Source organism: Panulirus ornatus, chromosome 48 (assembly GCF_036320965.1).
Source record: "Panulirus ornatus isolate Po-2019 chromosome 48, ASM3632096v1, whole genome shotgun sequence".
NCBI lineage: Eukaryota > Metazoa > Arthropoda > Malacostraca > Decapoda > Palinuridae > Panulirus > Panulirus ornatus.
Window position 1 is genome coordinate 24,155,404 of NC_092271.1, and position 24,873 is coordinate 24,180,276.

General features: G+C 37.2%; 1 protein-coding gene across 3 annotated transcripts in view; it reads left to right on the forward strand.

Annotated features, from left to right (window-relative positions):
- LOC139763848 (zinc finger protein ubi-d4 B-like) overlaps positions 1-24,873 on the forward strand; it is a 105,902-nt gene that overhangs the window by 24,868 nt on the left and 56,161 nt on the right. For 2 of the 3 annotated variants that reach the window (XM_071690192.1, XM_071690193.1), the window contains exon 7: positions 21,721-21,978. The exons of the other annotated variant lie outside the window; for it this stretch is intronic. In XM_071690192.1, coding sequence (XP_071546293.1) covers positions 21,721-21,978 — 258 coding nt within the window. The remainder of the gene's footprint in view (positions 1-21,720; positions 21,979-24,873) is intronic. 3 annotated transcript variants of the gene reach the window in all.

Here is a 24,873-nt window from a genome sequence, read left to right on the forward strand (position 1 = left end):
TAAACTTATAATTTATCAAGGCTGTGTAGTGTTATCACTAGGGTTGTTAATGCTCTTGTGGATGGGATATGTATGATGATAAGTGGAGTGATTGTGGTGTATTACTGTACCATGGTTGGGCAGGATGGAAAGTGTTGCAGTTATATTTTGCTACACAATATACAAATGGGATTTTGTGGGTTTCTTATGGCAATATAAACAACCTATAATATTTGGACATATCAAGGGACCATGAGGAGTAACTTTAAATGTAATATTAGAGGAAGAGTAAATCACCAAGCAAAGTGTTGGGAAATGAAACATGAAAATGACGCAATACGTCATAGAATATGCTGTGGATTTGAATGGCCAACGGAGATGGCATGCCAGGATGTAATGCTTAAGCACTGCATTTAAGTTGAAATGTTTGTGAAGTGTTTGGTTATATGGCTGTTAATGTTTGAATGGCTCATACATTTTTTTATATATATTTCTCAAATATTTCCAATACTGTCTTCATTTGGTTAAGAGATACATCTTTTTCACTTGTCAGACTAAAAGGTTTAAAGCAGCTAGGTTTTGCGATGATGATAGTACATCTGTCAGTTTTACAGAAAGAGGCATCCAGTGACTGATAAAGTAAGTTCTTTCAGAGTGAAGGTGAATGTCTTCAGAATGAGAGTAACGAGAATTAGGGGGGAAAGAAATGGGTACTGTAACTGTATACATTAAAGATTAGGTATGTGAAGAAGTGAAGTGTATGAGTTATTTGATAACTGTTATATTTTACAATGGAGACTGTAAGGCTGAAGTGAGGAATAGAATTGCTTCAGGCTAGGCAACTTTAAACAAAGAGAAAGTCCGTTTATATGCAAGCTTGACCATAGGCTAGAGATGTGGATAGTAAAAGCATCATAGGGTGCATGGGCCTTTCTGGAGGAGAAACATGGGCTTTGAAAGCTTTTAAATGTGGACCTTGAGAAGAATAATGAAGATAAATTGGGTAGAACATCAAAACAACAACAAAAATTTGGGTAAGGTGGAAGAGTTTACTCATAGTAGTAGTTCACAGACAAAAGAACAGGATAGGACATATATTGCAAAGTGGAAGAGTATTGAAAGATATGATAGGAGGAAAATAGAAAGGCAAAATATGATAAGGAGGGAAGAGGACATCAATACTTGATTTTTGAGCTAGGAAAAATTTTCCGATATGGAAAAGGATTTTAATGAGAGATAGATCCGTGAAATTGGACCTGCTGACATGCAGAACAGCAAAGAAGAATCACTGAATATAGTGTTTTGAGAAAAGTTAAGAACAGATACATGCAAGGGATAAAAGTGTGGCATGTACTGAGAGCTCTGGTAAATGGGAAGAACTTATGAGTGTGTAAGGAGCTTCCTTTATGGAGTACTTATCCCAGCTCTGATCTGTGGATGTGAGATTGTGTTTTTCCACAGATCAGACGGTTAAAGATACGAGCAGGAAGTATGGATGATTAATGGAATATAGGTGGAAGTGGGGGAATAGATAAAGAATGTTGATGTGAAAAGGATATGTGGTATGAAGGAATTGTTTGAAGGATACATGGATAAAAGTCTCCTGAATTGTTTAGTCATGTAGAGCACATACGGTATAATGTATGATATACATTATTCTGATTGCAGTCTGTTGGCCCATGTCTCTAAAGCCAGATTTTCTGGATTGTGTTTGTGCATCACATCACCATCCCTCAAGAACCCAAAGGTAAATGTTGACACTGAAAACTAATTTCAGAATGATTCTGTGTTCTGCTTAAAGGTAAATGAAATATGCTTCTTCATACAACACTACATGTAGCACTTTCAGTTGTACATATTTTGGATGCCATCATAAGGGTACAATTTTTAGAAATACCGCTCAGATAATTGAAAAAATCATGAAGCTTAACAGCCATGCATTCAAATTGTGAAAACAATGATGTATGCTTTAGCAGTGCTTGGTAAACGAAGTGGATGATACTGGAAATTCGTGATCCAAGTTAGCAGTGACCTTGAATGTGCTGGACTTTTATATTTGGGAGTTTCAGTTTTTAGAAGTTCAGATTTTTAAAACTCAACCTTAAGTAATTAGTATATCTCATTATACTGCTTTGTCAACCTTTTTTGGAATGAATGTGATTCTCAGCCAGTTCAGGTATTATCATTCATTTGTATCATTCTATTGCTATTTTGATTAGGCATTAAGTCTAACCATATATACACCTGTGAATGCTACTTGGCCACATGCTAGATTGCTCGATTATGTGTGTCAGAGTTGTCTAAAAGTACAATATTACTTGGGAAGATACTTGATTTCCTTGAATTTAGTCTGACAAGATGTGTTTGTAGTATGACATTATTTTATTAAAGTGTGCATCATCATCAGAGAGCCTGACTTGGCTGAGTGTTGTGGACTTACACATGAGTCTAATGAGTTTCTACTTGTTCTTTTTCTTTTTGTCTCTTTTGCATCTCTTCATGAATTCTAGTCAGTCAGTAACTTTGAGAATATACATGCACACTTTATTTTTCATAACTAAGAAATACAAATTAAACATTATATTGCATTTTTAAATAACTCTTGAAGTTGACTTATGCATTGAAGTATTTGCAGGTTATTCATTCTTTTCTCTTGCTAGTTCAGAGAGGCTGCAATTTGCTTATTTCCATAGAATAGCAGTGCCTGCCTTGCTATACAAGGGATTTTTTTCTCTCCAGAGTAGGATTCTTCAGCAAGTCTTGGAATGATCTCTAGAATACCTGAGTTTTAGAAACCTCTTAACCCCCACCAAAGAAACCTTTTAACCCTCAGTCTCTTGTTGAGTCAAATGCCCCTCACTCCTTGCTAGTCATTTATTCAGTGATGGTGGCTTACTGGCATGGCTCAGGTTCATCCTCTGAACAACCTCCACTCAGTGATGACATTATCATTCTCTGGTCTTTGGTACCAACCTACTTCATAATCATCTAGATCCCAGACTTGCACAAACATTTTATTGCATTTATCTTTTTTATTCCAGCTTCTTCCACCTTACCTTGGAAAAGTAGTTTTTTATTTGGTTAGGGTGTGTTTTATTTTTTCATTCTTATTGACCATTTTTCACATGAGCAAAGTAAAGCAAAGAGCCAATACTGAAATAGCAAGGTCTTTTTTCTGCCACACCTCTCTGTCTCACACTGTCTTTCTTTACTTGGTCAATCCTCTTTACACTTTATGTTCTTAGATATTACATTTCCAACACATCCACCCTGTTTTGAACTTGTGTATGTAGGGTGCAAGAATAGCATCCATTCAGCACCATTGGAACTACTATACTGCCTGTATACAACATGTACTTGCCCCTTTTTGTTTTTTTATGTGAGAGATTTCCTTTAACCCTTGTCTTCTATGATAGTTTGCTCTTAATCCTCACAGGATGTTTTGAAAAGTATGAGGGAGGTTGGTACCAGTGAGTAGGTGACAATGAGATCAGTGCTAAGTAGAGGTTGCTGATTGAGCAATGGACAGGCCTGGGCTAAGTTAGTTGGCCTCTATCACCAAGTGAGTGGTTAGTGAGGGATGAGAGGCATTTGCCTCATCAGAATTAGGCTTCTTATCTTTAGGAATCCTAGAGATTCTCTCAAGGCATGCAGGACTCTGCCCTGGAGAGAAACAGTTTTTCATATTTCAAAACTTTTTTGATGATATGTTTATGTATGCACATTGAACCATTGAAGCTTTTATTATGAAGTGTATCTAAAAAGACAAGGTATATGTTTCAGATGAAATTGATGGAAAACATGTAAGATTTTGATATTGTTTCCTTGTTCTCATAAGGAAACCTCCGACAGATAAAGAAAACTTTGTAGCTAGAGAGGGAGAAAGGGGACATTCTTTTGTTGTATAAGAATGTTAGATATAGGCACTTCTTAGGAGTCAGCTGATGCATTTACATTTCATCAATAAACGAATCCTATGTACAGTTTCATCCACATTTTAGGCTCTCCTTTACAGCACATGACATAGTTTTTTTATAAAGATTTTATGAAACCTGCTATGTTCACACTTTGCTGACTGACTTGGTAAGGTATGACAGTTTATTATGCATATATTTCTGAACTTAGATGCTTTTCATGATGGCTAATTTAAGTAGTTTTAGTTAAAAAAAAAAAAATATTGGTTAATATGTATATCTTATGTCATTGCTAAAGTGTAGTAGAGGGCATAATTTGCATAGACAAAGTGTACATAGAATTCATTATAAATTTTACTCTCAGATTAATCTTGAAATAATTTACATTGCCATGCAAGGAAACAGACGAAAGAATGGCCCAACCCACCCACATACACATGTATATACATACATGTGTATATACATACATGTCCACACATGCACATGTACATACCTATACACCTCAACGTATACATATATATACACACACAGACATATTCATATATACACATGTACATAATTCATACTGTCTGCCCTTCTTCATTCCCGTCGCCACCCTGCCACACATGAAATGACAGCCCCCTCCCCCTGCATGTGTGTGAGGTAGTGCTAGAAAAAGACAGCAAAGGCCACATTCGTTCACATTCCGTCTCTAGCTGTCATGTATAATGCACCAAAACCACAGCTCCCTTTCCACATCCAGTCCCCACAAAACTTTCCGTGGTTTACTCCAGACGCTTCACATGCCCTAGTTCAATCCATTGATAGCACGTCGACCGTGGTATACCACATCGTTCCAATTCACTCTGTTCCTTGCACGCATTTCAACCTCCTGCATGTTCAAGCCCTGATCACTCAAAATTTATTTCACTCCATCTTTCCACCTCCAATTTGGGCTCCCACTTCTCCTCGTTCCCTCCACCTCTATCACATATATCCTCTTTGTCAGTCTTTCCTCAGTCATTCTCTCCATGTGACCAAACCATTTCAAAACACCCGCTTCTGCTCTCTCAACCACATTCTTTTTATTACCACACATTTCTCTTACCCTTTCATTACTTACTCGATCAAACCACCTCACATTGTCCTCAAACATCGCATTTCCAACACATCCACCTCCTCTGCACAACTCTATCTATAGCCCATGCCTGGCAACCATATACCATTGTTGGAACCACTATTCCTTCAAACATACCCATTTTTGCTTTCCGAGATAACGTTCTCACCCTCCACACATTTTTCACCGCTCCCAGAACTTTCGCCCCCTCCCCCACCCTATGACTCACATCCGCTTCCATGGTTCCATCCGCTGCCAAATCCACTCCCGCATATCTAGAACACTTCACTTCCTCCAGTTTTTCTCCATGCAAATGTACCTCCCAAATGACTTGTCCCTCAACCCTACTGTGCCTAATAACCTTGCTCTTATTCACATTTACTCTCAGCTTTCTTCTTTCACATACTTTACCAAACTCAGTCACCAGCTTCTGCAGTTTCTCACCTGAATCAGCTACCAGTGCTGTATCATCAGCGAACAACAACTGACTAACTTTCCAGTCTCTCTCATCCATAACAGACTGCATACTTGCCCCTCTCTCCAAAACTCTTGCATTCACCTCCCTAACAACCCCAGCCATAAACAAATTAAACAACTATGGAGACATCACGTGCCCCTAACCTAACCTAATCTAATCATCATTCACTGCGAACCAATCACTTTCCTCTCTTCCTACATGTACACATGCCTTACATCCTCGATATATATATGTATATGGTCATACTATTCGCCATTTCCTGCGTTAGCGAGGTAGTGTTAAGAACAGAGGACTGAGTCTTTGAGGGGATATCCTCACTTGGCCCCCTTCTCTGTTCCTTCTTTTGGAAAATTAAAAAAGAGAGGGGAGGATTTCCAGCCCCCTGGTCCCTTCCCTTTTAGTCGCCTTCTACGACACGCAAGGAATACGTGGAAAGTATTCTCTCTTCTCTATCCCGAGGGATAATATATATGTATATATATATATATATATATATATATATATATATATATATATATATATATATATATATATATCTTTCAAACTGTTCGCTGTGTACATGTAGGAAGAGAGGAAAGTGATTGGTTCTCAGTGAATGTAGGTTTGCGGCAGGGGTGTGTGATGTCTCCATAGTTTAATTTGTTTATGGATGGGGTTGTTAGGGAGGTGAATGCAAGAGTTTTGGAAAGAGGGGCAAGTATGAAGTCTGTTGGGGATGAGAGAGCTTGGGAAGTGAGTCAGTTGTTGTTCGCTGATGATACAGCGCTGGTGGCTGATTCATGTGAGAAACTGCAGAAGCTGGTGACTGAGTTTGGTAAAGTGTGTGAAAGAAGAAAGTTAAGAGTAAATGTGAATAAGAGCAAGGTTATTAGGTAAAGTAGGGTTGAGGGTCAAGTCAATTGGGAGGTAAGTTTGAATGGAGAAAAACTGGAGGAAGTAAAGTGTTTTAGATATCTGGGAGTGGATCTGGCAGTGGATGGAACCATGGAAGCGGAAGTGGATCATAGGTTGGGGGAGGGGGTGAAAATTCTGGGAGCCTTGAAGAATGTGTGGAAGTCGAGAACATTATCTCGGAAAGCAAATATGGGTATGTTTGAAGGAATAGTGGTTCCAACAATGTTTTATGGTTGCGAGGTGTGGGCTATGGATAGAGTTGTGCGCAGGAGGATGGATGTGCTGGAAATGAGATGTTTGAGGACAATGTGTGGTGTGAGGTGGTTTGCCCTCCTTTCACCCTCCTGCATGTTCAGGCCCCGATCACACAAAATCTTTTTCACTCCATCTTTCCACCTCCAATTTGGTCTCCCACTTCTCCTTGTTCCCTCCACCTCCGACACATATATCCTCTTGGTCAATCTTTCCTCACTCATTCTCTCCATGTGCCCAAACCATTTCAAAACACCCTCTTCTGCTCTCTCAACCATGCTCTTTTTATTTCCACACATCTCTCTTACCCTTACGTTACTTACTCGATCAAACCACCTCACATGTGAAGCGTCTGGGGTAAACCATGGAAAGCTGTGTAGGTATGTATATTTGCGTGTGTGGACATATGTATATACATGTGTATGGGGGTGGGTTGGGCCATTTCTTTCGTCTGTTTCCTTGCGCTACCTCGCAAACGCGGGAGACAGCGGCAAAAAAAAAAAAATATATATATATATATATATATATATATATTATATTATATATATATATATATTATTAGGTTATTAGGTACAGTAGGGTTGAGGGTCAAGTCAATTGGGAGGTGAGTTTGAATGGAGAAAAACTGGAGGAAGTGAAGTGTTTTAGATATCTGGGAGTGGATCTGGCAGCGGATGGAACCATGGAAGCGGAAGTGGATCATAGGGTGGGGGAGGGGGCGAAAATTCTGGGAGCCTTGAAGAATGTGTGGAAGTCGAGAACATTATCTCGGAAAGCAAAAATGGGTATGTTTGAAGGAATAGTGGTTCCAACAATGTTGTATGGTTGCGAGGCGTGGGCTATGGATAGAGTTGTGCGCAGGAGGATGGATGTGCTGGAAATGAGATGTTTGAGGACAATGTGTGGTGTGAGGTGGTTTGATCGAGTAAGTAACGTAAGGGTAAGAGAGATGTGTGGAAATAAAAAGAGCGTGGTTGAGAGTGCAGAAGAGGGTGTTTTGAAATGATTTGGGCACATGGAGAGAATGAGTGAGGAAAGATTGACCAAGAGGATATATGTGTCGGAGGTGGAGGGAACGAGGAGAAGAGGGAGACCAAATTGGAGGTGGAAAGATGGAGTGAAGAAGATTTTGTGTGATCGGGGCCTGAACATGCATTAGGGTGAAAGGAGGGCAAGGAATAGAGTGAATTGGAGCGATGTGGTATACCGGGGTTGACGTGCTGTCGGTGGATTGAAGCAGGGCATGTGAAGCATCTGGGGTAAACCATGGAAAGCTGTGTAGGTATGTATATTTGCGTGTGTGGACGTATGTATATACATGTGTATGGGGGTGGGTTGGGCCATTTCTTTCGTCTGTCTCCTTGCGCTACCTCGCAAACGCGGGAGACAGCAAAAAAAAAAAAAAAAAAAAAATATATATATATATATATATATATATATATATATATATATATATATATATGTATATATGTGTGTGTGTGTGTGTGTGTATGTATTTATGTTTTGACATATGTTATACTTAACCTTTTTTATATGTGATGCATCTTAGAATGAGTCTGAAAATCACTTACACTGTGATAGATAATGATAACAGTAATTAGATCCATATTCAGCATTGCATTTAAGTTAGAAGCCATAGATAGGTAACTCTTTCATTGCAGGGGAGTCTAAATCATCTTTGTTAGAATTTTTCTGATTTTCGTTGATGTATTTTTTAGGGTTTCTCCCTTGTTGATGTATATGTATGAGAATCTGAGTAATTAATTCATGAAAGGTGAAAAGAGAAGAAAGATTACCCCAAATATGGTTGGTAATCATTAGGATTTACCCTCTGCAGCAATTATAAAACAATAGATTGATAGATGCCTGTTTGGTTTATTCATTGACCACACAGCAACCTGCCAGGGCTTGTGATTTCACAGCTCGAAAGTGAGGTGGTGCCAAGCCATTACCTTTCCTCATTTATTTCCACTTGCTTGCTGTTTGTACCCAGTTAACATTGCCCGAGAAAAACTTGTGGTGTCTTCACTTTCGCCTCTGGCCTATAGAGATGTCAGATAAGTATTGCTTTCATTTATCTATGGGTTTTCCATAAACAAATCATTAGTGCAGTGGATCCCATCCTTTATCATCCCAGTGCCTATTTCAAGAAACAGTGATTCCTGATGCTGGCTGTCTCAGAAATCTAGATTAATTTTACTTCAAGAATGCCTGGTGTTGGAAAGCATTATGTAATTCTCGTAAGATGAACAATTGACTTTAACCCACCCCCTAATTATTTCTGCCATCACCACACAAAAATTGGGGAAACAGAATCAAATAATTTTACTTAAACAGAAAAGGTTGTGTGTCAGTGTTATGTACATAGTTTTATATGGTTCTGCAAAATTTCTGTAACACATGGAAATTCATAATGATTGTATTTTAACAAAAACTCGTTGACAACATTGTTATTGTTAGGGTTATGCAACATTTACAAAAACACATGGAAAATCCAAATAGTTTTTTATGAAAGGAAAAGATTGTGCATCAGTTACAGAAACTCTTATGATGACAGAGCTGGAAGCCTGATATTGCATTGGGGACAGTGAATGGAAAGTTGCTGCATATGTATTCTGGAAACAAATAAATGCTCCTTTACTGTTTTTATATCTATAAATCAAGCATGCCAAGATTTTCTGAGTGGCTCCCTGATATCCCCTTCAATTTAAAGAATGCCCACTGATAGGCTGCATTGCCAAAGTTGGGAACTACTGTATTAGTACTTTGTTTATTTTGAGAACTAGTGCAACTGGAAACAATACTGATAGCTACTGCAGTATCACAGCAGCCTTAATCTTTATTTTGATGATAAAAGTAACCAGTAGTTTTTATTTCTAATATTTTACCCCCTTTTTTGTTTTAGAATGTTTCAAGTTTTTTTTTTTTTAGAAAAAGAAAAGGAACTGTAACAGTGAAAGTTCAGGATGACCAAATTGTATGTGTCCTCCACTTTCATCTAAGAGATGTAAGTCTGGATTTGAAAGTTGATTACCAGGATATGACCATTTCTCCCAAAATGGAGAAGCTCTTGGCTTTACAATTGATGCCTTTTTTTGCCAAGCATAGCACCACAAGTATTGTTATTGTACCACCATCTGTACATATAGGTGAAATTTTTCCATACCCTATTATCACACAGTTAGCAAATCCTCAGAATATTTCACTGTTTTCTTCCATTTGCATGGTTTTGAATGCACTCTCATGTTTATTTTTTCCCTCAGATTCATAGATGCAGTTCTCAGAGATTGAGGAATAGCCTTTTGAAACTTGTACAAAAGATATCTTGTTGTTTAAACATACAACCCCATGATTTTTGTTATCTCTCACTTTTTCTTTATGGCATGATGTTATTCTTTCACATTCATTTGTTTTATCCCAGATGTTAAGGAAAGACACACGTCTTGAAATGCCACAACCACACTTAATGCATGCATAGAACGTAACTATGAAGAATTCTTAGGGTGGTCTGATAGCTCCACTTAAAAACAGTACTATGATGATTGACAAAGACATAACTACCTTTTGCACTTGTGCAACCAGCTGTGATATCATGCTGGCCAGCCTCCTCTCTCCTAAATCAACATAGCTCAGTCTTGCAGAAGTTGTCAGAAGGTAAGGTGTGAGCTTGCATTGGTTAAGGTTACATTTATGCATGAATGAATTTTTCAGTTCCATAAGTTGGTTTATACATTTTTGATGCTAAGGAGAGACAGTTTTATGCTTTGAATTCTTCTTGTGTTAATTGTGTACTTTATGATGTTTTGATTGTATTTTCTCTAGTTGATTATGGTGTAAGTAGTAGCATGTCTCGTGTCTTTTTAATTCATTAGTGTGTAGCAAATGGAGCTTTGCCAGATGAAGATATTCTGTCAGGTTCACCACAATGAAATGAATAAAAGTATAGTCAGATGCTTTGCACACAACACAGGAGTCAGTAAAAAGATAGGATCAGACAGCAAAAAGAGCATGAAAAGACCCCTAGATATGATTTTTGAGTGGGCAAAGAGAACCTAGGATCAGAAGATAAAATGAGCATACAAAGACATCTAGATGTGATTTATGGGAAGAAGTGAACATATTAGAGGTTGATGAAAATGAAATTGAATGATTAAGCTGTGGAATGATTAGAAATATTACGATGATGCCCTACAAAGGATCAACAGGTAAAGAGAGCAAAAATCAAATGTCAGAGACCCAGGAGTCTACATAACTGAAAAACTCAAATTCAGAGAACTCACTGATTATGTGATGAATGTGATGAAGTTGTGGGTTTTGTTGTAAGTGTTGAAGATGAATCTTGTATAACAAAATCTTCAAAAGGATATTTCATAATTACTGCAAAACTACGTGGTATTCTGGATGCCTTTAGATTAACTGAGTGGTCCTCCCGAAAAAAGAAATCTACTCCATTTCCCCCAAACACTCCAAGCTGTATCACTTGTATGCTGTAGTGCAACCTGCATTTCATGATATCCAAGATTGGATTGTAAGAATCCACTTGTAGCATCAGAAAGTAGAATTCTGCTGGTGTCTAGTACATGTTGGTATGACTGGTGATGAAATAGTGGTGATTGAGGTCTAAAGTAGTTATATTTTAGCTATCTATATGCAAGAGCTATGCCTCACAATGATTATATGGACAGAACAGATATTTATATTAGATGTGATTGGTAGACTAGATGAGACCTCTAAATGCAAAAGAATTGGAAACTATTGAGGATGAAGGAAGGCGTTGAATTACTATTTGAAAACAATATTCTGTTGACTGAAGATTGTTCTTACTGTGTTGACCCATGATAACTCTATGGAGAAGAGGCCAGCAATGTGTGACACTTGCAGTTTTAAAATAACTGAGGAACTATTAATGTACTTTAATGCCAAAAATATAGGAGTCTTAGAATCAGATATCAAACGATAATTGTGGAAGAAATAAATGTCCAGTATTGAGAGATTTTTGACAAAGCTGGTATGACAGGTTGATGAATTTCTTAAAAGAAGCTATGATACATAATTCTTTATAAATAGTTTGCAGTTTTTAGATATCTAATAAATGAAGCCAAAATTTTTAAACTTTTTTGTCATTTTTTGCATTAGTAAGTTAGAACCAGGGACAGGTGAAGAAATGGTCTCATTTATTTCTATCCATTCTCTAGCTGTCATGTGTAATTTACTGAAACCACAGCCTCCAAACCACAACCATGCCCCAAAGACCTTTGTGTGGTTTCCCCTGACTGCTTCATGTGCCCATGTTCTGTCTATTGACAGCACATTACCCACTGGATACCTCATTGATCCAGCTCATTTTATCCAGTGCATGCCTTACACCCTTTTGCATGTTCAGGTTCCAAGCACTCAAAACTGATGTCATTTCAATCTTCCATCTCCAATTTGGTCTCCTCCTCCTTGACCCCTCCACTTCTGATACATGTATTCTCTTTGTCAACTTATCCTCACTCATTGCACTCACATGTTCAAACCATTTCAGCACACCCTCTTCAGCTTTCTCAACTATGCTCATCTAATTACCATGCCTCTCCCATTCTGTATCATTTCTTACTCAGTCATTCCTTCTCACACCAGGTATTGTTCTCAAACATTTCATTTCCAACACATTCACGCTCTGATGTACATTCTTATATGTAGTCCATGCCTCCATTCATATGACACTGTCAAGACTACTATATTTTCAAACATGACCATCTTCACCCTCCCAGTGTAACCTCTCTTTCCACACATTATTCTGCAATGGTCTCTAGACCTTCACCCCATCACCTACCATATGGGTCACTTCATCTCCCATGAATCCATTTGAATCTGTGTTCACTCAAATATGTAAAACACTCCTCATCCTCCAAGTTTTCTCCATTCAAACTCACACCCAAACTGACCTGTCTCTTCAACTAAACCAAGTATCCTTGCTTTTGATTCACTTTTACATTAAATTTTCTCCTTTCATACAATCTCCCAAACTCTGAAATCAGTGTATGAAGTTTCTCACAAGAGTCTGTATCCAGAGCTGTGTCATCAGTAAACAATAACTAAACCAAGTACCTACACCCTTGACAAACAACAGATCTATCCCAATCCTCAAAACCCACACATTCCCCTCCCTCACCACCCCTTTCATAAACAGACTGAACATACATGGACACATCACACTCCCCTGAAGCAGACACAGCTTCATTTAAAACTGTTTACCCTCCTCTCTGCTTACTTGTACACATGCCTCACTCTTTTGATGAAAACTCCTTGCTACATGCAATAGCTTTCCTCCTTCACCAAATATGAGGAACACCTTCCACAAAGCACCTCATCATGATCCATACATATGTTGAAAATCATAACAAACCAATCAGCATCACAGTCACCAACTTTCTGAAAAAATTTAGTAGCAGTAACATCCACTCCAACATTTTCTTTTGTGGAATTCTTTCAAAACCTCTTCTCTTTTAGCAAAACTCTTCAGAATCTTTTTCATGTTAAATATATTCCGTAACAATTTGGGTTTAGTGCTTTAAAAATTCCACAAAATCAATCAATCTCTGAATGTCAGTAATAATGATCAATGGGGAATTATAGTCTATCAAGCATTTTATTCCTGTATTGATATAGTTATAAGCATCTTTACGGTCACAGTGAATACTGATAATGAATGGTCTCTGGGAGTCGTGGATTATTTGATATTCATTTAAGTTTTTGGAGTGGATATGATGTATTTTTTCTATATTTATTTTTATTTATTTTGCTTTGTCGCTGTCTCCCGCGTTTGCGAGGTACCGCATGGAAACAGACAAAAGAATGGCCCAACCCACCCACATACACATGCATATACATACACGTCCACACACGCAAATATACATACCTATACATCTCAATGTATACATATATATACACACACAGACATATACATATATACACATGTACATAATTCATACTGTCTGCCTTTATTTATTCCCATCGCCACCTTGCCACACATGGAATAACAACCTCCTCCCCCCTCATGTGTGCGAGGTAGCGCTAGGAAAAGACAACAAAGGCCCCATTCGTTCACATTCAATCTCTAGCTGTCATGTAATAATGCACCGAAACCACAGCTCTCTTTCCACATCCAGGCCCCACAGAACTTTCCATGGTTTACCCCAGATGCTTCACATGCCCTGGTTCAATCTACATATATATATATATATATATATATATATATATATATATATATATATATATATATATATATATATATATATATATTTTTTTTTTTTTTTTTTTATACTTTGTCGCTGTCTCCCGCGTTTGCGAGGTAGCGCAAGGAAACAGACGAAAGAAATGGCCCAACCCCTCCCCCATACACATGTACATACACACGTCCACACACGCAAATATACATACCTACACACCTTTCCATGGTTTACCCCAGACGCTTCACATGCCCTGATTCACTCCACTGACAGCACGTCAACCCCTGTATACCACATCGCTCCAATTCACTCTATTCCTTGCCCTCCTTACACCCTCCTGCATGTTCAGGCCCCGATCACACAAAATCTTTTTCACTCCATCTTTCCACCTCCAATTTGGTCTCCCTCTTCTCCTCGTTCCCTCCACCTCCGACACATATATCCTCTTGGTCAATCTTTCCTCACTCATTCTCTCCATGTGACCAAACCATTTCAAAACACCCTCTTCTGCTCTCTCAACCACGCTCTTTTTATTTCCACACATCTCTCTTACCCTTACGTTACTCACTCGATCAAACCACCTCACACCACACATTGTCCTCAAACATCTCATTTCCAGCACATCCATCCTCCTGCGCACAACTCTATCCATAGCCCATGCCTCGCAACCATACAACATTGTTGGAACCACTATTCCTTCAAACATACCCATTTTTGCTTTCCGAGATAATGTTCTCGACTTCCACACATTCTTCAAGGCCCCCAGAATTTTCGCCCCCTCCCCCACCCTATGATCCACTTCCGCTTCCATGGTTCCATCCGCTGCCAGATCCACTCCCAGATATCTAAAACACTTCACTTCCTCCAGTTTTTCTCCATTCAAACTCACCTCCCAATTGACTTGACCCTCAACCCTACTGTACCTAATAACCTTGCTCTTATTCACATTTACTCTTAACTTTCTTCTTTCACACACTTTACCAAACTCAGTCACCAGCTTCTGCAGTTTCTCACATGAATCAGCCACCAGCGCTGTATCATCAGCGAACAACAACTGACTCACTTCCCAAGCTCTCTCATCCCCAACAGACTTCATACTTGCCCCTCTTTCCAAAACTCTTGCATTTACCTCCCTAACAACCCCATCCATAAACAAATTAAACAACCATGGAGACATCACACACCCCTGCCGCAAACCTACATTCACTGAGAACCAATCACTTTCCTCTCTTCCTACACGTACACATGCCTTACATCCTCGATAAAAACTTTTCACTGCTATATATATATATATATATATATGTATATAGAAAGGAAGGCCTAGTGTGATTTCCAGTATCACCGGATGGTGGTCTTTACTCTCATTTGTGAAAGGTTTGCCATGCATAACTTCCAGCGGCTTTTTACATAATGTAAGACTAATGCTAATTTCCATGTATAATATTTATAGAATGCTTGTGTATTAATTGGACTTAAGACAGACAATATTATTTCACGTGTAACATTCAGCAGTGAGTTGTTACTAACATGTGAAGCTAATGCTACTAACCATAACCAGACGTTACCTTTATTGCATATAGCTTCCATAAGTGGCTTGCTATGTAATGTAAGCATTGTGCTATTTACCATACACATTGTAAAATGTTTGTGAAGGATGAGCATTTTTTTCATATTTGTTGCCTTTGCTGCCACAGTGAGATGGCTTCAGGAGCAGATGAACAATGGCTGTACTTGCTCATATCCACTGTCTAGCTGTCATATATGATGTGTCCACAGTCAAGCCCCACAGGCCAATTGTGGTTCCCCCTAACGGATTTGTATATCATGGTTCAGATCATTGACAGCATGTTGCCCCCTTTTCAGTATATTTCAGTGCTTCAGTACATTCCGTCTCATTCACTGTTTTCACCCTCCTGAATGTTCAGGCCTCAATACTCAGTCTTTTATTCCATACTCCTTAATCCTTCTCCAGTTCCCCCTTTTACTTTGGTGTACAAATGAGCAGAGGAGGACCTAATGGAATTTGATGAGAAATTTGAACAATTAAGTTATGGAATAATCAGTTGTTTATCAGCACCTTCCCACAGAAGCCCAACAGAAAGAAATTGTTTATGTCAAAGCCTTGTTAGTTACTAAAAATATAGAATTTGAATTTTAGGAGCTTATTAAGATGGTGCTTTCAAGCCATATAATGTTTAGTATGATAATAAGATCTTTCACAACCAGTAACAGAAAGCTGATATGAAGTTGTAGAATGGAATATTGCCATATCGTGCAGTAATCAGTTAAACAGTTGGAAGTACAAGTGTTAGAAGAATACAAAAAAATTTACAAGAGGTATTGGTATACTTAAGCACATAAACTATCACCAGAAGCTGTGTCTGGAAAGGACTGAGTATTACATGATAATGTATGCTTGGCAGCAAATAGAAGGCATAGAAAATGTTATCTTGATCATGAAAGCCTCTCAACAAGGAAAATACAGAAATATCAAATTAGAAACTATTCCTAAGAAGATAACAAAAAGGCATCAGATGAAAATTTACAGTGGTATAGTAAAGAAACTTGAAAGCTTATTCAATGCAATTCCAGTAGAATTGAGAGATGGAGTGATTACAGGAACGCTTAAAAGAAGACTAAACTCATTGTTAAAGCTAGCCCTGGATAAACGTAGAATTTATAGTTATACCTAAGAAATGGTCACTAAGAGAAGCAGCATCATCATCAAGCAAGATAAGCAGTGACCATCATGCACTACCCTTACATCTCCAGTAGAATTTCATTTTAGATACTCATGAGTAGGCACTTGCAAAACAAAAGGTTGCTAGAAAGCTAGCAGTAGGTTCAACCACCCAAATGTCTTTAGACACTGTAATAGACATAATGAATTCAAATGGGGAAACAGTTGCAGAATTTTACACCTCCTGGAATAAGAGCTAGGTAATGATTATGTGTGAGTCTTTTGTGGAAGAAAAATGCTGCAACCATATGAAAGAGATTGGAAAAATGCAGGAACCTTATGAAAGAGATTGGAAACATAAATGAAAATGGTAAGTGCAAAGAACAAGAATTTGCACAGAGAGGGATACAAAGAGAAGACATTAAGGTTGATAACAGAAAGTGGATAGCAGTGGAGAGTGAAGAAGTATGGAAAGAGTAGTCATGAACAGAGTGGGAGCAGCAAAGGAAAATGTGCTGATAGTTAAAGTACAAAACCCAACAAACCTGGAAATAAAAAGATTGTAGCCTAAAAGGGCAGAGTAAATGAAGACCAGTGAAACTCATACATCAAAATGAAATTATTAGAAAGGAAGATAATCCTTGGAAATTATTTGAAATGAATGTACAACATATGATGATAGAACTCCAGAATTAAGATTTCTAATCCCAGTCTTTCAATTTAGTTCAAATGAACTTAGGGGTATTTGTGGCACTATGCATTGTCTTACAGAAGGTATGTATGTCCTGATATATTTTTACAAAATATCAGGACATGATATTTCTACTGTAGCTTTCTTGATCATACAGGTCTTGCCTGAGAAAATTTTTTCGTTTAAGACTTAAGAGTAACCCACTTGGCTTTTGTTGTTAAGTCAAATCTGAATCCTTCCAGTTATTGTGTATGTTTGCTGTTGGGTTTAATGTCTATCAGCAGCTTAGAGTCATTTACCTAAGAGTGCATCACACCAGACATACAAAGGACAAATATTATGGCTCCCCAGCAGTTTGCTGGCTCTCTATTTATATATTCCTAGAACTGTTCTTGCCCATTTCTCTGTAAGCAGCTCCATTCTTTTCAGATTCTTGTCTGATTGAATTCACTGTTTCCTCCTGGATGAATGACTTTTCTTTACACTTGGTGTGAATTTCCTCTTTGACATCCTTCAATCCATGTATATATATTGTGCAGTATACAGTTGATAACTTGTTGCTTTTTCTTTTTCTTTCTGCCCTTAAAGATACCACCATTGTATGATTTGTAGAATTCATTGTTTAATAACATCTAAACTTACAGGTGCCTCATAGGTATTGAAATTAGTTTTAGATAATGAGTTGGGCAGCTAGGACTTTATATTCCCTTCTATGCTACCTGTTAACCTTACTCTTGCTATTCCACAACTTTTTTTTGTTTGTATACAAGTGCTTTGCATAAGTCTTTTGGATGTGCAGTTTGACATTATTGTTTCTAGACCCCCATGGAGTAGATATTTTCTGATAAAGGAAACTGTAACTTCCTCATCTCATATTACTGGGGAGCTGTTGAAATTCTTGAATCTTTTACTATCAGCTTAATGGGTAATATGGCTGTGCAATTTTTTTTATGAAAATTGATCCTCATAGTCTTGCAGGCAGGAAGGAGATCTCTAAATATAAAGATCACCCAAATTTTATTTGATAATCAGAGGATAGATGATTTAGGTTAAAATAATTTTCATATATGCCTGAAAATTTTCTCCTTTGAGGCATCATTCTTTGTCCAATTCATAATCACAGACAGTTTCATGATCTCAGAAAATTTCTTTGAGAATATGTGTTTGGTTTTCTAGTTTCTTTAAGGAATATTTCCATTTTGATCAAGAAGTGGGTACTCCTTTCACATTCAGGGCTGTTTGCTTGAACCTGTGATGAAATAGAGTGGTGTCTTCCTTGGCTTTTATTTTTAAGAAACCTCTCATCATGTGAGATTAGCATGGTTTCTTTTGTAATTTGACATGCTCCTTTGTTTCACATTACCTCTGGGTGTGGTTGATCTTTCTTATGTGACACTGGATAGGCTGTCTTCACAAGAGAATGGTCTGGAATGGGGAACCTGATGCTATCGAGGATAAGCTTTTTTCTTTCATCTTCCTAGGATTTTTTTTTTAATTCCTTCTTTTGTCATGGGGATATGCTCTTAAATGCTCATAGGGCTCTTTCTATAGGTGAAAATTTTGTAATTTGAAGGCTGAAAAATCCTTTCTCTAATGTAGGCAAAGCCCTTTTAGTATTCAAATAATTTTCTTTTCTCCTATTGTCTTTTTCAGAACACTGTCTTTTGATTCCAGATAGTAACAGGGATGAGGTACATGTTAGTGTTCAGTGAATGATTGGTTAATTTGCTGCTCTATGTTACTGTACGTCCATACTTAGGCACATCAGGCATGGCAGATTACCATATGATCATCGAATCTCTGTGAAGGAGCATCTGCTAACATCAAATGCTTTATGACACTCAAAGGAGGTGCATTGTCATGGATGCACCCCATTTTTGGGGTGAAATAGTGCTTTAACCGTGCATCTAGCTGATGCTTTCTCAGATAATCATGTGTCTCACCGTGCAATAGAGGAATTTCTTTTTTATCATTCAGAACTTACATCTGTCTAGAGAAGATAACTATATTAACCTCAAATTTTCTGTGCATAAGCATTATAGTTATTCCCCGACTTTTGATGGTTCAATGTACGATTTTTCAACTTTATGATGGTGTGATGTAGATATAAATTCAGGAGAAACCGTACTTTGAATTTTTTATTTTGATCTTTTCATGGGCTAGTGATATGCTGTGCAGTGGCAGAGCTGCAGCTTCCAGTCAGCTACATGATCATGAGTGTAAACAACCATATTAAGTGTATTTTTCGACTTAAATGTTTGACTTTCGATGGGTTTACTAGAATGTAACCCTATTGTACATTGGGGACCGGTTGTACTGATCAGATCTGGCATTTGTTGAAATGTTTGCCTTGATACTGACTTTTCTTCACAAGTATTATTTAAAAGCATTATTGTGCTTTGTAATTTTGGGGTAGAAACTGTAAATAGGTTATCATCTTAGATTCAGATTACTGAAAGTGACGGAAAAAGTCACAATCAGTTTGCCTTTCTTTTAATAGAAATGATATTGGGTAATACCTTGCATTATTTTCACTGTTTAGGTTATATAGGTGCAGAAGGTGAAAGTTTCATACATTATATAAATTTGTGGTAATGAAAAGGATTACAAACATTCTTGCAGCAAGCCCATAACCTGCATTGTCTCACTTACCTTATAGATTGTTTTTCCTGATTTGGATGCATTTGCTTATTAAATCATTTATTTCTTTTACAGTATGTACATACTGTATAATGCAATGATTATTGTCGTTATAAAATGTGATTCAAATGTAATGCAAGTGCTATGTATTACTTCCTACTATAGGTAAGTAGTGTGAATAGCTAAGAACTGTGTAACTTAGGGCTGACAAGAACTAGAATATATCTAGAGAATATGAACATTTTGGAGCTTATATGACTGCTCAAGCATAAGAACACATCATTATTATATTTATTCATTCATTTTCCTGTGAACCCTTTTGTTTACTCAAAACCAGGTGATGCATACAGGATCTTAATTAGAAATTTTTTATTATTGACCATTTTCCTACCTTTAAATGTTTTAAACCCACCAGCAGCTCAGAAAGCATCTGCTGAACAAATCTGCAAGTTGATTTAGGTATCACAAAATATGACACAGTCATCACTTGCTTATACTATGAAAAAATGAAGAGTGGAAACTGCCTTAGCCATCGTGTCCAAAGAATAGACAAAATATTAGGAATACAAAAAAGAAAGGGGTAGAAGTACAGGGTAACATTAGAACATGTATCAAAGAATAAGGACCATCAGTAGGAGGAAGAACAGTCTCTTCTGTGGTAGTATCTTAAAGGATGACCAAAGTCATCCAAAATAATCCAAAAATTGCATAGCAGTTTTTCAGGTTCTTTATTTTCTCCGTTTACATTAATACAGATATTGTAAAATATTTTTCTTTTTGTGTAAGACATATGTTTACAGGTTGATTGATTTTGTTTTCATTTTTCTAACTTACATGAGTTTTGTCATATTTTTCTCATGACATGGTTTGAAGTTTATTATGTAGCAAATTTAAATAAAGAATGAAAATATCTTGCATAATTGTTATGTAATATATATATATATATATATATATATATATATATATATATATATATATATATATATATATATATATATATATATATATATCCTGTGTCTCTCAAAATTACTATTATTTCTTTTTGTATAATTTTTTTAACCTACATTTTTATTTCATATTTCATGTTTTGCAGTATGAATTTCAAAATTCTCAAATTTTCATGGTGCTGTTCTCTGTTTTGAAAACCCTCTCATATGTAACATATCCTAAGAGGAGCTTTCCTCTCAGAATTTAAAGACTTAATCTCTCAAATTTTTCAAACTGATTAACCTGTCAAAAAATTGGCCTCCAGTGAATTTATATCACATATACTAATAGAAAAAACTTTATGAACTGAGCAAGATTTGACACATTTTAATCACTTTGTACCGGTGATTATAAAGCTTTATCAGAATATTAGAATATATGTGTGGACATATATGTGAGATTATTGAGAAAAATCACTCATATTTTCATGAGAGAGTTTGGATGTCATTTATTTAGTGGAGTATATTCAGCCAAGGGAACCATGCTAACAGAGACAGTTTGTTAGAATTCAAATGATTTCCATGTACACTAGAGTTCTGTGTCCTGCTTAAGCCTCGCCACACATGAGAGACATGGCCGTGAACGAATCTTACGTATTCAGTCACAAGTTTTTGATGGTTATCGTGTATGTTTCAGCTATTGCATAAATTCTTTTAAATTATGGAAGTCATTGCTGAAAATTTAATTGTTTTAGAGGCCTTATCATTGGTTCAGAGGTTAAGTGAAGCTATTCAGGAAACAGAATTTTCACTGAAGGGTAATGACAGCTAATATTTTGATATTATATTTGATTTCCCTAAAGAACCGAACAGGTTTTTTTTTCTTTTTGGAGTTACTCTAAGGTAATCTGTTGAGGGAAGTGCGGGCTGCAGGGAATGTTGGTTTTGACTTGCAGTGTGTGGCGCTCGCTACAAGACCAGACAGGGTCTGTCCTACCACCTCTCGCACACACACAAGGGGGGCAGGGCTAACTCTGGGGGTGGACGGTCCAGAGGGGGTGGCAACAACCCCTCCACCCCAAGGGCTGATCCCGCCTCGGCTGGCGCGAGCTACCAGCCCCAGGCCTACCAATCTGATGCTCTGGCTGGCCTGGCAGAGTTTCAGGACAGTTACCTTGGCTACCTGTCAGCTGGCCAAGACGCCTCACCCACGGGTATGCCCCTCCCCCCACCATCGGCCCTGTCTGTGCTTGCCGCTGCTTGCCCTAGTCTGCTTGCTTGCTCATTTATATTTCCAGAGGTAGATCCACAAACCCATCATAATCATTCTTACCATGATATTTAAGAAACAACTGAAATAAATAATATCATTATGCAAAGCATGATGATACAAAGAGAATTCATTCACTTTTTAAACCAACTAGTGGATCTGCCTTTGAGATTTTGAACAAAAGGGTTTGTGGAGCAAGTGATATGCTTTTATTTTGTTTAAGCTGAGAGCTTTCCCTGCAAGCTTACTAGTTAATGCCAAGCCTCTCTCCTGCCCTAGAGCTGTCTTTTTGCTACAAGTAGTTGTGGATCTTTGCAGCACATATTTTGTGTGGTTTGATAAAGCAATTGAGAGGCTTGAGATAAAAAGTGAAATTAACACTTACTACACAGTAGCTAGTGGGCCATATTGCCAAAATAATTTGTACTGAAGTGAGTAGTTGGTGTTTTTTGTTTATGTGATTGGTCTCTAATTGTGTATTAAAGGTTTTAATGGAGATTTTATCCCAGACCCCATCACCAACACCATCCCCCTCCAAGTCAATAACCAGAACTTCACAACAGTAGGGCTTCACACTAATCTTTCTGTGATCTATTTATGCCTTTTACATCAGCTGTGTTCAGAGTCCATTATTTCTTTCACTGCTCTGTTTATATGATTATATTTATGATATACATACATAGGGATTTGAATATATCCTTAGCTTTTTACTATAATAATGTGTTAATTCAGTTTAATTATTTCATTTAATAGAGCTTAATTCTGTCAGTAAGAAGATTTTTGTGTTCAAGACATGAAAAAGAGCTAAGATAAACTATGTTAGGCTTTATTACACATCATGAATTTGCAAGGGACACCTGCCAATGACTAATTTCAGATCTGTTAGAAATATAACTTCAGATTGCTTTCTTTATTTACTGAATGCCGTAACTACTTAATGCCACACCTTCAGATTATACTAAATTTTTTCCCTATATTTGCCTGTTGTTTTGTTGAGTATTTTGCTGAGATGTTTGCTAGTTAAACTCTGTTACTATCAGGGCATTGGAACAATCAGAATAAATCATGATTCAGTGATATTCTGTTGGAATTGTGTGCCTCCAGCCTCATGTTAAATATTATGTCATACAGTCATGCAGACCCAGTATTTGATCATTGTAAATGTTATACACTTGAAGCCATTGTTAGAAAACAGAAGAAAATGAGATACTTAAACATAACATTGTATATGATTTATGAGGTAATATTGGTTGTGAAATCCATTATAAGATTATTTGATTTTTTCTGTTGTCACTATCTTCATAAACGTGCTAGCCTCTAATAGAAAGAAAACCCACTTATACTTGAGAATAGTGTGAAAATCCACTGCTTAGTAATAAGATTTTTGTCCAGTTTTGAGATTTACGTCCTTTTGAGAGACAAGAGCAAGGGCAGTTAGCAAAGATCAGTTGGTGTGTACTGTAGTTTGAGTGCACATCTGAGTTGTGATGAATGGATGACAGGGCTCTATGAAGGGGCTTAACGCTAAATGCTATGGTCAGCAACGTCCGAGTGAGCTTCATTCAGAATTGAGCTACTGGGATTATGAGCACCTAAAGCCATTATATAGGTAAGAAAAAGACATGAAAAAATGCCAGTACATCATCACTGGTATGAAAGCTAAATATTATAAGTGTACTAGTTGATAACTGAGGAAGTGTGATATCTTACCTTGGAGAATTCATGACTGTGTATGTATAATGGAAATGCAGTGTGTTAGAGTTTGTGGTTGAATGGAAAGAAGCTATGAGTGGTATTTTTGTTATACATGTATAATGTTTTGTTCCTAATATATCCATTGTATATGAACATATGTCTCTCATAAATCAAAGGAATCAGGTTTTGATGTCAGACCTAGGTACCTTGTAGGATGTTACCAACTCAGAAATGCTTAGGAATAATTGTTCTCTAATGTTAGGTATAACTTTTTCAAGTTCAGGAGTTTTACTCCATCATATTAGTGCAAACATTCATGGCAGAAAGTTTGTCTCTCCTTCCATTTGTTTACAGTTTAAAAGCTCCCTGGGTTAAGTACTCCATCACTATTTTTGTGTAGATATGTAGGAAGAGTAAGGTATAAAATGAGTTACAAGAGTGAGGGAGGGAAGAAAAGGAAAGTTATAAAATGAGTTACAAGAGTGAGGGAGGGAAGAAAAGGAAAGGACAGGTGTAACAGAGAGGTGGAGAATAGAGAAAAGATTTCCTCCATGCATCCAACCAGTGGAACTTTTTGTTTTATTTCAACTATGTACATCATATTTGTAGTTTTGCAGTGAAACTACATTTCTTGCAAATCATTAATCTTGATAATTTTTCCAGTATCATCTGCTTTGTCTATCTGAATCTTCGTAGGTGAAAGTTCTGTAGTTTTTACATTTAAAGAAACATCGTACATTCAGTCATGATTGTTAATTAAGTCAATTAGAAATAACTACTTGACTTACTTGATAGAAAGCTAGCAAGCAAAATTCTTCAACAGACTATTTGAATAACCCTGTTGGATCATTGCTACTTGGAGTAGAGATAGTTGGTATATGAAATGTTTTAGGAAAGTTATGCACACTCCTATTAAAGAATTAAGGAATCATTATTCATGATGTACACTGAGTAAAAAAGATATCGATGCACAATGAGTCCTAATGCATTCGGTAATGACTCGACCAGCTCCATATGTTGTGGGCGGACCAGTGTATTTGGCTGAGGTTGGTCCATCAGGTTTGAACCACACAGTGAATATTGTGAAACACTCAAATAAACACATGCATATAAATATTTGACAGGATATGTTGGAATTAGCCAA